Consider the following 15,681-nt stretch of genomic DNA (forward strand, 5'->3'; position numbering starts at 1 on the left):
CCCCTGCCTCATAGGCACATGCCCAATGCGAATCCATGGCTCTACTTCCTCATATCCAATGCACGCCAATAAGACCTCAGTGCTCAGTAGGCGTTCCTGTCCACAATTAAAAAATCCATGCACAAAAATGTAATAAACATAACTACTGTTATAGCTGCAAAGGGCGGGCCAACTCAATACTGAACCCTACGGGCTAAGACTGGGATGCCGTTACATTTCATGTGCGTGTAAAGGCAGGCATCCCAATACTTTTGGTAATATAGTGTATATATACTGTACAGTATGTGTGTGTGTGTGTGTGTATATGATAGATAATGGAAAATGTAATCATACTTACTGTAATTTTCTTTTCCTGGTTATACTCCATGGCAGCGCTGACAAATGAGTCCAGCGCTGCCATGGATATGGCCAGGAAATATATATCTATATAGATATATATGGGTTTGTAAATGGATTTTGTAATTAGATATGACCAAGGCCCTGTGTTTAGGTGTCAGTATTTTGCTGCTTGCTGTTTTTTATCCTAAGATAAAATAAAGTGCTGGTGATTTTAAAGGATCCCTTTTGGGCGCCCAATGTGATCTCGCTTGTACATGGAAAGATTTATCATTTGAGTAGATTGCCCTCCGCCATCTGTTGTCTGTAGTCAGCTTTGTTTTCCATCTAATCTGTTCTAGAAATCAGCTGGAAAAAGTTACTTTTCCAATCTTGTTAGAAACTTTGTATCCAGATAAACATGATGTCACTGGAAGATAAATACAGTTTTACTATTTGATATGAATGTCCAATTGAAGTAAGATGGCAGCCGTGTTCGTCAGCATTATGTAACAGCTTTGCCTTCTCGCAGACAGATGTGTGTTCTTACCTTGCAGCCCGCGGAATGTTATACATTAGTATTGCTCTATTTTTAGAAGACATGTCATGGAAGTCCACTTACGTTTTAGCTCTGCAATTACACACCGGGCACAGTTCCCAGACTGCAAACATGTTTATATTTTTAACGTATCCGACATTCAATTGGAATATTTAATTTGAAACTATTTTTAACGTCTTAAAGCAGAACTCCAGCCAAAAATAACAAGATGAAAATGTAAAGCCCATTAGCAGATAAAATATGAAAAACAGGCTTTTCTGCAATAATTACCTACAATCCAGAAATATCCCCCGCAGTACGTTTTCCCTGCCTGTAGATGTCCTCAGTCTGATGACAGCGTTATTCAACCCCTTTCCGCTGAGCCCAGGGTGTCCTGGACTGGACAGTGAAAGGAGACGCAGCACATTGATGATCTCATCTCTCTGTCACTTTGCTTTCTTCTTCTCCCAGCATGCTTCATGTCAGCACATGACTGGCTCATTGTACTGTTTCTCCCTTTCCCACTCCATCTCTGCTTTACAGACATTGTAAGAAGCTGATACTAGACATGTGCGATTCGTTTCGTTCCGAATCAAAATTTGTACAAACTTTTTTTTTCATTCGGACATTCAGACACATCCGAATTTCCGAACCCCAATGCATCCGAATGTGTCCGAATCCGAATTTCCGTTTCCGAATTTCAGATCCCATAAGAATTTCATTCAAAAACGTAACTGAATCGGACATGTGACTTTTCTCGCCAATCAGATGTGTTTTTCGGTTTAATGCATCCGAATGGGTCTGAACACGAATTTTCGCTATGGCAACATGGGAGCCATATACAGGTGAAACTCGAATAATTAGAATATCGTGCAAAGTTCATTTATTTCACTAATGCAACTTAAAAGGTGAAACTAATATATGAGAGACTCATTACATGCAAAGCAAGATAATTCAAGCCGTGATTTGTCATAATTGTGATGATTATGGCTTACAGCTCATGAAAACCCCAAGAACCCCAAATCCACAACCTCAAAAAAGTAGATTATTACATGCAATCAATAAAACAAGGATTGTACATAGAACAATATCGGACCTCTGAAAAGTACAAGCATGCATATGTACTCAGTACTTGGTTTGGGCCCCTTTTGCAGCACTTACTGCAATTACTTTTGCACCATATTCTAATTATTCGAGTTTCACCTGTACAGTATATACATATAATACTAAAGCTGAGGCTCCTAGACCTGAATGGCATTCAGGATCCGAATTTCCGAATTGCATTCAGGAACTCCCAAATGCCATTCGGTCCTGGGAGCCTCAGCTTTAGTAATATATGTATCTGGCTCTCAGACCCGAATGGCATTGCATTTGGGAGCTCCCGACTGCCCTTCGGGTCTAGGAGATTCGGCTTTAGTATTAATATCTGTATATGGTTTTCTGTGGTATTCGCAACAAATATTCGTAAGCTTATCCGAAACTAACAAAATTCGGATTTCGTCCGAAACCCGAAACCCGGACCGAATTGAATTTCGGGTCCGAATCCAGAAATAACGAAATATCTGAACCGAATTTTTCCGCAGCTTACATGTCTAGCTGATACCAGGTCACATTCAGGCACTTACACTTCTTGCATTTAAAAAATAAATGTAATGCAAGAGATTTTCTTTAAACATCCCTCAATAGGACATACTTTACTTACCCCTGCTGCTCCATTCAGCACTAAAAGCAGAATTAAATACCTGGTACTTCCTGCTATGAAGGAGCATGTAGCTCACTCCATGTGACAGCTCTGTCTTGAGAAGTGTATATAGACCTGTGTAAACTATGACTGTTCGGCCACCAGAATCAGAAGGAAGGTATTGTAACTATATGCATCTTTGGAGGTCTGCATTGAAGTGAATGTCTTGCTTTGCCCTGCATGGTCAAAGCACAGGTTCACTTTAAAGGCTCAGATGTTCAGATGGGTGCTGATTGCAGAAGAACATCCAATGGCCATGTTTTTAAAGGAGAACTATGGGGTCAGGGCTTTTCCCCATAGTTCTCCTTAGAGAACGGAAGGACACAATCTAGCGTCCTCCCGTCACCCTAAGCTCAGTATACAGCTCGCGGTATACTGAGACGCCGCAGCCGGAGCAGATCCCGACATCGATGTCGAGATCCGCCCAGCTGCGTGAGTGACAGCTTGCTCTGCCTATCTAGAGGCGGAGCCAGCTGTACCCGCCCCACTCCCCCGTCCGTTCCGCCAGTCAGCGCTGGTAGATCAGAGCGGGGAGTGGGGAATCCAGCCTCTCCCCTGTCACGGCAGAGAGTCGTGACAGGATAGAGAAGTGATCGAACACCGGTATGTGTTCGCTCACTTCCCGATCTACTGAGCCGACCTGTGACAGTCTCATTGTCACAGGTCGGCTAGAACTAAGAGGTGAGAGAAAAGCACTCACCTCATAGTTCTCCTTTAAGGCAGTGTTAGAGCTGTGATATGGTTATTGTTGGTGTAGAACAGGTGTACTCAGTGAATGAATCAGTCACATCATTTGGAGACTGGTTATAATGGACCTTGCATGAACCCCCCTGAGACACTTTGTCCTACATAGACATGGTGACATCTGTAACAAAGGGTATTGAAAACAGCAGTGGAAGTAAAAAAAATTAAAATCTACCTATCCCAGGACCTTACTTTCTGAATTACATAGAAGACGAAGGCTCTTTGTGCATGTCTTTTAGAGGACTTAGCATGACACGGACCACAACAGTACCATTATCATCAAGTTTGTATCTCCACAGACAAGTATATTGTCTACTATAAAACTGACATGAAAGTGCAAAGGTGTTGCTGAATTCTAGGGGTCCATTTATAAAAAAAAATTGGCAGAGTTGTTCACCCTGTGAATCTCTGTGAACATTCGTTCTGTGCGAAAAGTGGCAAAAACGAATGTTCTTCGTATATTTTCTATTTAGGTCGAATGTAATGTCGTACCACATTATGGCCACTAGATGCAGCTGAGCAGCATAGGAATTCCTATTTATTTCCTATGTTCCTCCGCTTCATCTAATGGTCATAATGCTGTATTGCATTACATTAGGTTCGACCTGACAAGTAAATATACTAAAGAACTCTTGTTTTTGTCTCTTTTTGCCCATGTTCCCAGAGATTCACGTAGCAAATGGCTCTGCAAATTGTTTATAAAAAGACCCTTACGTAATTGCAGATCCAAATTTTTTTTGGTTTCTATAGAATGGAGAATGGTTAGGGCCCCTGGGATAGTTTTTTTTTTTAATGTTTATTGTCAGTGTCCAGGAGATTTCGCTTTATTTCCTGTATCAGCGACACAACAGGAAGTGAAAGAAAATATTTTAAATAAGGGAAAATCACCTCTTAGACAGTTATCACTGGAACAGGTGTACCTGTTGGAATATTTTACCATCACCTCTTATTCATGTGACTATAATTTTGGATTTATCATCGCTCTTGATACTGTAGACCAGACCTGGGCATTTTACAGCCTGGGGGCCACATCTAGTCCTTTGGCTGTCCCTGTGCATTACAGGAGGACGGAAGAGTATCTTCTTCTGTATTGTCTGGCAGCCTGCTCCACCACCCGGCTCCCACCTCTGGCCTACTGATAGTGTAGGAAAATAAGGTATGTGGGGACAACAATATAAAGGGGCACCCTAAAGAGGACTAACAATGTAAGGGGGCACTGTAATGGGGACAACTAATTATTAGTTGTCCTCTTTGGAGTCCCCCTTACATTAGTTGCCCCCATCAGAGTGCCCTCTTATATTAATTACAAATGTGGGGGGCACGCTGATAGGAACAACTAATGTAAGGGGGCCCTCTGATAGGCATAACTAATTGTTAGATGCATCCAGTGGAGTGCCCCCTACATTAGTTGCCCCCTGTCCGATTTTTTTATCAATTTTCTTTTGCGCATGTGTGCCTACGCATCTTCACCGTATTGTGTTGGCCATTCACAACAGTCCCAGTTTCTCACGTGGCCCTGTGAGAAAACAAAATTGCCCACCCCTGCTGTAGATAGTGGTCAGCAGGACAGACAGAGAGGGTAAATCTTTCTAGAAAATACAGTATACACCTGACAGGGGTTTTTAACACTTCTATACACATTGGCTTTACATACAATACACATTTTAATGCAACAGGCCAGGTTCAGACCTAGGCGATTTATCGTGCAGATTGAGTCACGCAATATCGCGCAAAACACAGATTCGCTTTGAAGTCAATAGAGGCTGTTCACACCTTTGTGGTTTGTCACGTGGAAGAAATCATCTGTCGAGCAAAAAGGTGCAAGAGCTATTTTCGGGCAGTTGTCGCGCGGTTTGGGTCCCTTAGAGTAGACATCTCTATGCATTGAAAAACGTGCGACAACCGCACGGTTTTCAAAGAAGAGTCGTGCAAATGAAAACATGTGACAACCGCATGAAAACTGATCACCAGCTCAGTCGCATAGGTGGGAACCTAGCCTTAAATGTGGAAATGTCTGTTTGTAGCTGTCTTTCTCATGGTGTCCTCAGAGCTCATGGTATGCTTTGTTGTGGAGGAAATTGACAGATAAATGTGTACAGACGCTGCCCTTACACTGGCGGAGTCTATTAGCAACGTCTGTTGAGACGAGGGACCTATCACTGACCGAAGCACGTGGGAACTCACTTCACATCACAGCGTGAGGAGTGAATAAATAGGCCGTCTGCACTTTATTAGGACTTGGGATCCTTTGTAATTGTCCTTTGCCTCTTAGCCATGTGGTTCCCTTTACCAGGACCATGTGCTAAATTTATTTGTCTCTTCCAGATGAGTAGTAGGAGTCAACTTGCACATCTCCAGAACTGTTATACAACAAGTCCCAGCATGCCGGACTAGTTAATGGTGTCCATAGACTCTTACTATCCCCACTGGCTTGTGCATGTGGGTGAGATGCTGACCCTCAAGCATTGGCGACCTGACTCCTGGGATTTGTCCATCTCTGATGTGTATATACAAAAACTAAAATGTCATATAAGCTTTTAAAAAGTAATTTTCTCTTTTTTAAATCTTCATCTTTTATTTAAAGAAGAACTCCGGGCAAATCAAATCTGAACCCTTGCAGTGGGGCAAGGGTTAGGTGCTCCTTTTGTCTTGGGAGTTAAAATAACAAAGTTATACTCACCTGAACCACGATCCCGGCTGGCTCCTACACCACTCCTTGCTTATATTTTGCCTTTCCTGGTTTCTTCTTTCCCCTCTAATTAACATGCTCATGACAATTTTTAAACCTTTTCATTTTCATTACACACCTTTTATAGACCCATTGATGTCATCACTAGGTCTATAACCTGCTCTATGCAATGCAGGCAGATCATGAATGGTAGGAGGGGCCAGCAGGGTGCTGTACATAGGTTCCTGAAAACATCACAGGACCCTGCCTCAGTACTCTTCTTTTGATGCAAGCAGTGGGTTGCCTTTTGATGTGATTATGATAATTATTCTAATATTAAAATGCTTTGATTGGTGGGTGTCAGTCTGGAGGCGTGGGTATTCCTAGGCAGGCTGTATTTGCATGCAGATCAACCTAGGTAACACCCACATGTGATGCTGAGCCTCCATGATTGGAAGGACTGAAATGCAATGGATGAAAGAGGTGGGCCAGGGATGGCCCTGATACAAGCAGTGGGTTGTCTTGTGATGTGATTGTGATGATTATTTAAATATTAAAATGCTTTGATTGGTGGGTTTCAGTCTGGAGGCGTGGGTATTCCTAGACAGGCTGTATTTGCATGCAGACCAACCTAGGTAACACCCACATGTGATGCTGAGCCTCCATGATTGGAAGGACTGAAATCCAATGAATGAAAGGGGTTGGGCAAGGGATGGCCCTGATACAAGCAGTGGGCTGGCAGAGGAGATATGCAAATACCAAAACCCTGGATGAGTGTCAGTCTGAATGATTGGGCGTTCCTAGGAAGACTGAATTTGCATGTGGACCATCCTAGGTAACACCCACAAGTGCTGCTGAGCCTCTAGGATTGAATAAACTGAAATCGAATGAATGTACAGGGCCGGCCAGGGACAGTCTGGGGAGGTAAAGGCAGGAAATGAGGTGGGCTGTATCTGAATTGCTGCAGCTTTTAATGCACATTGTAAAAAGCTCACAGAGTGCAGTGGAATCAGAGTAAGCAATTTTACTCCGGGACTGGAGCCAGTACAACTGTGCAAGACTGAATGCAAGGCCGGAGGTCAGCTTTAAATCAGCTAAATACAACCATTAAGACCATTGGAGCGTCACTCATGCACAAAAGAATGTCACAGCACCAAATCCTAAGATGAGAGGTTGCAGTGTCACCTAGAATCCTGCTGAATATGGCTGCCGTGGAGTACAGAACACTCAATTTGGTGGCCTCACTTTGGCTTGGTGTCATTTGAGTTACATTAGACATTTGCTGACTAGTGCAACCCATTGTCTAGAGCCGCTCGTTAAACCATTAAGGATGTGAAAGAACCATAATTATGTTCCAAGACATTTGTATTTGCCAGGGTTGGTTGTGTACGCGTCTCAGCGGTCTTTGAGTTTTCAGACGTCTTTGGTTGCTGGCCCTCTAGTATTTCCTCCATTTTTACGTTTTTCATGTCCCCGGTGTATTTTTATGTTGTGTTAGATGAAGGCTGTAACTCAGTGACCAGCTAACGAGCCCGGCAGCGCATTTTAGCGTGAAACAGAGAATCCCGACTGACTGCGTTCTAATGTTCTTCTTCCTGTACAGGCAACAGGCACAGCAGGCTGAATGGAACCAAACAGGCCCTCGAATTCAAGTCAAAACAATGGTTTGGGGCAATGGTCAGGTCTCACAAGGAAAAAGTTGTGGTAAGCATGAAATTTTATCTAAACCTTTATGTCTGATGTCAGAATATGTATACACAGACTTACTGTTCTTTTATAGCAATGAAAAGCAGACTCTGTGTTTGTGCTGAGATGTAAAAGGGATTAAGTCTGATAAATATATAATAATGCGCTGGTACAGTAATGGCCACGTAATGGCTTTATCCTGTTTGTCATTAGCCATTTTGAAGAAACTATTTGTATTAGTGTTTTCGCCCTGCTAAGGAGCCCAGGTCAATGTATAAAGCAGTAAATGTGAGCTTTCACCAAACATTCTCTGGTGGTGAATAGGGCCCTGGTTCAGTCCCAACTTGAGTTTGTCCAAACTCAGAAGGAAGCTATCAGTGCAGTGGCAGGAGCATTTCCTGTTCTGCAGCTGATTAGACCAGCACTGACAGCTTCCTTCAGGGTTTGTAGGAATTCAAGTTCACTTAACCTGAGCTCATCGCTAGTGGTGAATCAATCACTGTCATCTGGGAGATTCTCTTGCAGTGAATGTTTGCTGAATGTCAGATTCACTGTCTTATTAAGAAGTGTTATCACAGAGATAGTGCTATAGTGTCATGGGCGACATTCTGCATGTGAATGTGCAAGTCAAATTTATTGAGGGTAAACTTGTGGGCCCTATTCACACCTTTGCGTCCAGTTCCGGTGCGGAAGCATGCAATATGCTAAGTGTTATCGTGTGTTGCATTAGGATAACCTGTTTAATGTCAATGGACAGCCAACACACTGCAACAGACAAAAAAAATGACCTTTTTTTACAATGCGCAGTATGTGCATTGTGGTGCTCAGCTACATCTTGTGTGTTAGATTCTATTCACAACTGATGGCATGCAATGGGCTGCAATGCAAAAGTGTAAATGGGCCCTATCTGTTTGGAGGCTCACTATTATTTTTTATGTTTTTAAACTGCTTCATATCTGTTTTTGACTTTCTGTCTCTCTCTCTCTCTCTCTCTCTCTCTCTAATATATATGTACAGTATATATACACACACAGTATACTGTATATTTCAAATCGTGATTTACAGAGAAACCTTTAAAAAAAAAGACAAATAATCAAATAATTTCTATTGTACGTGTAGGTTTTCGGTAAAGAGTGGCCACAATAGTAGCTGGGTGCTTTCAGTAAGCTGTCCCTCAATGAGATCTCAGATGAGGATAAGTCACTGTTCTGATGTATATACTTACTGTACGTAAATTTCAGCCTGAACTTCTAAATTCTGTTAGAACCTGGAAACTCAGCACAGAGATCTCACTAATTGAGTCCCAGACTGATATAAAAAAATTGCCAGGTGGCCTAACCATCCAGCATTTACCAAGAACGAAATAAAAGTTTTGGGTGGACTGGCCTTTTAAGTGCTTTGTTTGTTAATAGTACTCATTTATTTATGTAATTTCCCTATTGAACTGTCTATGAGACATGTAGAGGTTTAATTATAAAAAAATTTCACCTAAGATTTACACACCTTTTACTCAAGAGTAACACATTTTTCTAATGGATTCACTTGGAAAAATGTTTAAATCCTGGATTAAAGCTTGGTGAATCTTGTGTGCAAAATCTATCTATCTATCTATCTATCTCTCCATCTATCTATCTATCTATCTATCTATCTATCTATCTATCTATCTATCTATCTATCTATCTATCTATCTATCTATCTACAGTATGTCTGAGATGCACTTCTGAGAATTGCCATGATACCATGATCATACAGCCCATAGACAGTTCTGACCAGCTCCATCCACCGGGGACCAATTAGCGTGCCGTCGTCTTATGTTGCGGCAGTTAGTCATTTACCAACTATGTCTGCAGCTATTTGAGCTGCTTTGTCACTGTCTCTCATAGAGACCGCAGCTTGTTACATCCATCTGTAACATGTTGTCACAGTGTACAGTGTATCATACATCAGTAAAAGATATTTTGTTAAAACTTCCTTCCTCTGCTAGATGAATCCTGTTGTTGACAGCGAACCCTCTCGTCCTTTATGATTGTCTTTGTGAAAGTTGATAGAGAGTTTAGAAGGAAGAGAAGGAAATATACATTTAATTTTAGCTAATTTATTCAGTAGTTTTAGTTATAGTTTTTGCTATGCTATGGTATTACTTAGGGATAGATTTTTCTTTTTTTTTTTTTATGGCCAACATTAGCGCCAATTAAAATATTTTAAAGACAAGTATGCTTTATTTTACATTTAAGTTTAACATGTATGGTAACAAAAAAAATATACACATATAATTATATATATATACGGTACATACACACCCTTTAAGCTGTTTCTGAGTTATGTTAGGCTGCTTCTGAGTTGTGTTGGGCTGCTTCTGCATTGGATTGAGTTGCTTCATGCTGCTTTGAGACTTTATTATGTAGATTTGTAAGAAAAACCCCCCAAATAAGATGCAAACATAATCATTTAAACTTCCAGAAGTAAAAATTATGAATTTCATGTGTGATTAACATGACTTTATACTGAGGAAGACCCTAACAACATGGCCTGATGAGGATACCTGAGGAAGGTTCAGGGTTCCATACACGAGAATAATTGCTTTGTTAGGACTGATACAACACAAGACTGATCATTAGCGTGCACTGGTAAAATCTGTTAATTCTAACCATCAGAAACCTAGACGCAGTATGCAATGAAGTTGTTCTGAGTTGCTTTGACTTGTATTTGATTTGCCAAAGGATTGGAGTGGTATACCTGTATACTAGAGTTTGGCAGCTGGTAGGATCTCTCATCAATTGCGCACATTGACGTCATGTGTGTAAATTGGGATTGTAGGAGAGGTGCCATCTTTGCAGGAGTTTTCCCTTGTGATATTTCAGGTGGTGTTTGTGTATCTAGAAAACAGAGCTGTTTACCGTCTCAAGCTTGGCGGGGTGGATTGAATCTGACAGCTGGAGCAGATAGTTTTAGGTTTGGATATTTTCAAACTGTCATGTTTTCAGATACATTTTATCGAGCTGCAGTCTACCACCTCACTAATGGAAATGATCTGACAATCATTCTTCATGGCATGACGGGAAAAAGCAACTAGAAGGTTCGTGTGTTTACCAGACAGTACAAATGTAAAGGTTATTATGAGAGTCCCCGATTTAAATAAAAGACCCTCCACCGAAATACTATATTGGATTCATTCTTATAGTGTATCGTAACCATTGTTTTTTTAGGTTTTGGTAAAGAGGTTTTTTGCATGGATAACCATTGGTGAGATTTCATCTGACTTCCTTTACCTCCACTGTCACTAAGAAGGGAATATCTCAGACACACCATGCAACTGCTGCGGGACCCTCAGGGGGCCCAGAGCTGTCTGGCTACACATTGGCAAATACATTTGAATAAATACATGTACCTATAGTTTGGGAATTATGTATAGATGTCACCAGCACACCAAAATCCTTTAGGATCACAACGTGTTCATTTATTGAAGATTTTTGTCATTCGAAGATTCGAATGTCCCATGTAGTGGTAGGTTGCTCATAGTGACTGCGGATGGCACCACAAATAACAGCAATCATGTATAAATGTCACCAGCACACCAAAATCCTTTAGGATCACAACGTGTTCATTTAATAAAGATTCTTGTCATACAAACAAGCGCTTTTTGGGGCAGCACAGTGTCCCTTCATCAGGCTTAGCATTGACCTAAGCCTGATGAAGAGACACTGTGCGGTCATAAAAGCAGCATTGCCCTATACACATACACCACAGCAATAAAGTACTAAAATGAACTAGGATCACACTAATCCAGCACGTTATTATTCTGAGTTGCCCCACTCAAGCGGCGGCCATATTGAGTGGGGCATGTGAGATTAATAACGTGCTGGATTAGTGTGATCCTAGTTAATTTTATTACTTCATTGCTGTGCTGTATTTGTATAGGCCAATGTAGTTGGATCTGTATGTGCGTTATAATTAATCGAAATTAATCAATTAAAAAAAAGTTTGATTAATCGAACATGAAAATTTCAATCAGTAACAGCCCTAATATATATATACTGTATATATATTTCCCTGAAATGGACTTAAAATGCCTACAGTCTCGATATAACAGCTGTCTTCCCTTGTCTAGGCCTGTGCACCTTTATACCACTGGAGAAGCGTAAAAGAAGCCAGTGAACGGGACCCGGTGGGGACATGCTACATTGCTATTCAGAATTTCAGCTCATATGCAGAATACTCTCCTTGTCGCAACCGTAAGTCCTGGAAACACCTTGCTTTCAAAGTGTAACTTAATTGAATTTCCTTATTTGTTCCCTTTTGGTCTCCTAAATATACCATTGAAAGCTTTTTGTTATATTTGTTCAATAAGTTAAAAAAAAAAACACACTGATCCTTCTGGAATTCCAGTGAGCTTATAATTCCTGTTCTTTCTGCTTGTGCTACAGTGATATTCCAAGAAGTGTTGTCAGCCTTGTCCAGTTGTATCTGGGACCTACAAAACAGGTCCCACCTTTTTTTTTTAGGTAGATGAGAATAGGTGGAAGTATTCTGTAGTCCAAATCAGGAACAAGCAGCGTGGGGTGACAACGCTAGTCCTCCAAAGCTACACTACAGCTATGGCTATGGAGTTGTACTGTATTTGTAAAGCTTAAAATGGAAGTAAAGCTCTTTTTTTTTTTTTAATAAAACATAAAAAGGTGTCAGCACCCCCAGAGCTTTTAGTCAGATAAATGAGCACATTATGGCAGACTTACCTGCCAAACTGATCCCCTCCAGTGCTGTGCTCCTCCCTCGCCAGTGCTTCTTCTGGGTTTCGAGTCTTCGGCCGCTTGATCGGCTTGATGACGTAACTCCTACGCATGCACACAATAACACAAGAAAGAAATAATGAACTGTGAACCTTGAGATGGAACTGAGGGGCAATTCCAGTACAGCTGCCTCCATCTCTCCCAAAGCTGTGATAATGCCTTCGGGGTTTTCCCACAAGAGTGGGTTCTATTAAAGATACAAAGGGGGGGCTATAATAATCCCCATGGTTTTGGAATGGGATGTCCAACAAGCTCATATGGGAGTGATGGTCAGGTTTCCATAGACTTTAGAGCGAATAGTATAATATAATATAAGATAATATAATGCAGTTCTGATCCTCGGAAGTATTTGGTATAACACTTAGAAAGTTTCCAGCACGGTGCTGTCCCTTTGAGCCATGTCATACAAAAGAAGTCAGGCAGATGCCTTCATACTCATCACTCATCTTCCTGTCTATGGCCTATATTAGCAGCTTCTAGAAACTCAGACTACAACAGACTATCATCCGAGGCCTAAAATGCATAACATCCGAAGAATCTGTCTTGATTCCAGAGGGAATTTCCTGTAGGAATTCCAGTGAGATCCAATGATTATTTACAAAGGATTACTCACTAGAACATAAAGTAACCACTCCGAGGATGCAGCTGATATTTTGGCTTGTTGTCCCATAGATGTTACAATTCAGCATTCAAAATATGACATTTAATAAAGCCTGAACATATATATACATATATACAGTATATACACATATATCTATATACTGTATATATATCTATATTTATATCAATATATATATATATAGATATATTTATTTATTTTTTGCCTTTAGAATCATCAGTGCATTAGGGAATGTTGAGTTATAGGCTGGTGGATCCACTAGATACAGACATGGAATACACTTCGGCCAAAATGTTTTTTCTAGTTTTGAATAGAGAAGAGTTGGAACCTCTGTTTCTATTGCTGTATGTGTCCCCAATGGGCAGATCCCCCCCTTTACTTCCTGTCCTGGTGACTGTTGTAACCATTGGAGATAGAAAAACACCAGCACTCCATATGGAGTGTCAATGTTTCTATCTCCACTTGTGTACATGATGGTTGCCATCCGCCGACACTGCAGCACCTATCCAATTTATGTGGAACAAGCAGTCAGGAGTGCGATGGGTTCATGGACTTTTGTTGTCACCAGGACACAAGTTAAAAGAGAACTATGGGTTAAGTGTTTTTCCCCATAGTTCTCTTGAAGGTTACGAGAGGACATATACTAGCATCCTCCCGTGACCCAAAGCTCAGTATATTGCGAGCTACAGCTCACAGTATACTGAGACCGCCGCAACCGGGACGGATCCCGACATTACTGTCGAGATCCACCTAGCTGCGTGAGTGACAGCTGACTCTGCCTATGTAGAAGCAGAGCCAGCTGTACCCGCCCCTCCCTCGTCCATTCCTACAATCAGCGCTGAGGGGGGAATCCCTGCAGGGAGCCATGGGTGACAGTCACGGCTCTCTGCAGGGAACGGATCTAGAAGTGAGCAAGCGACGGTATGCGTTTGCTCACTTCCTGATCTATTGAGCCGACCTGTGACAGTTTCGTTGTCACACGTCGGCTACAACTATGAGGATGAGTCATTTTCACTCCCCTCATAGTTCTCCTTTAAGTTGAAGTTCGTGGTGGAGTGGAAATCTAAAGTGGTCTAAAGTCAAAGGCAAATCTCCCAACAGATACACCTTTTCCAGCGACAACCATCCAAAACGGGATTTCTCCTCTCTTACAGGACATTTTCTCTCACTTCCTGCTCTGTCTCTGCAACAGGAAATGAGGGGAAATCTAACAGGGACATAAAGTAATAGAAATCCTTCTTTCCCCTCTTTTTCCAAAACTAGAATAAAATTGGCTGGAGGAAATCTGTACTGAGAAGATTTATGGAGGAGCCGCTGCTGACCTTGTCTTCTAAAATGGCCCGGCTGTCATGCTGATCCAATGGCTTCAGTATTTTCTGACTTGGAGCTAGTATGCATATTCATGCTTTGAGCCGCCGTTGCTGGACAGCGTCATCCGTGTTGTTGCTGCAGTATTAGTTACTATTGAGGTTATCGGCTACACAATGTGTGACTTAGATATACTGAACCTTTTATGGTGACCCCAAAAAGGACACAGATGCAGAAAATACCTGACACAGGCTCTAACCCCTCCAAACATAATAAACTTGACTTTAAGCTCACATTGCCTTCTTGCAGACTTTGCTATACGGACCTGCAGCTCAAACAGTCTCTTTTCTTCTAGATAACGCTGACCCTGCGGGACAAGGTTACTGCCAGGCAGGATTCAGTCTGGATTTTTACAAGGTAATAAATTATATATATATATGTTTTCTGCCCTGTGACCCCATGGACTTAACCCCCGCTGTGCTTAAGATTGCTTCCCTGTGACCCCATGGACTTAACCCTTTCTGTGCCTTAAAATTCCTGCCCTCTGACCCCATGGACTTAACCCTTGCTTTGCCTAAGATTGCTGTCCTGTGACCCCATTGACCTAACCCCTGCTGCGCTAAAATTGCTGCCCTGTGACCCCATGGACTTAACCCCCGCTGTGCCTAATATTGCTGCCCTGTGACCCCGTGGACTTCACCCCTGCAGTTCCTAAAATTCCTGCCCTCTGACCCCATGGACTTAACCCTTGCTGTGCCTAAAATTGCTGCCCTGTGACCCCATGGACTTCACCACAGCTGTGCTTAAAATTGCTGCCGTGACCCCATTGACTTAACCCCCGCTGTGCCTAAAATTGATGCCCTATGACACCATGGACTTAACCCCTGCTGTGCCTAAAATTGATGCCCTATGACCCCATGGACTTAACCCCCGCTGTGCTTAAAATTCCTGCCCTCTGACCCTATGGACTTAACCCTCGCTTTGCCTAAAATTGCTGCCCTGTGACCCCATTGACTTAACCCTTGCTGTGCCTAAAATTGCTGCTCTGTGACCCCATGGACTAAACCCTCTCTGTGCCTAAAATTGCTGCCCTGTGATCCCATGGACTTAACCCCCGCTGTGCCTAAAATTGATGCCTTATGACCCCATGGACTTAACCCCCCCGCCGTGCCTAAAATTGATGCCCTGTGACCCCATGGGGCTAACCGTTGTTATGCCTAAAATTCATGCCCTCTGACCCCATGAACATAACCCTCACTGTGCCTAAAATTCCTG

At 42.0% G+C, this 15,681-nt stretch overlaps 1 protein-coding gene across 1 annotated transcript in view; it reads left to right on the forward strand.

The window, feature by feature from the left end:
- Positions 1-15,681, forward strand: part of ITGA8 (integrin subunit alpha 8) — a 144,437-nt gene that overhangs the window by 20,218 nt on the left and 108,538 nt on the right. The window contains exons 3-5 of the mRNA XM_018566262.1: positions 7,610-7,710; positions 11,801-11,924; positions 14,762-14,823. Of these exons, the coding sequence (XP_018421764.1) occupies positions 7,610-7,710; positions 11,801-11,924; positions 14,762-14,823 (287 nt within the window). The remainder of the gene's footprint in view (positions 1-7,609; positions 7,711-11,800; positions 11,925-14,761; positions 14,824-15,681) is intronic.

Source organism: Nanorana parkeri, unplaced genomic scaffold, assembly GCF_000935625.1.
Source record: "Nanorana parkeri isolate BGI_ZX_2015 unplaced genomic scaffold, ASM93562v1 scaffold929, whole genome shotgun sequence".
Taxonomy (NCBI): Eukaryota; Metazoa; Chordata; class Amphibia; order Anura; family Dicroglossidae; genus Nanorana; species Nanorana parkeri.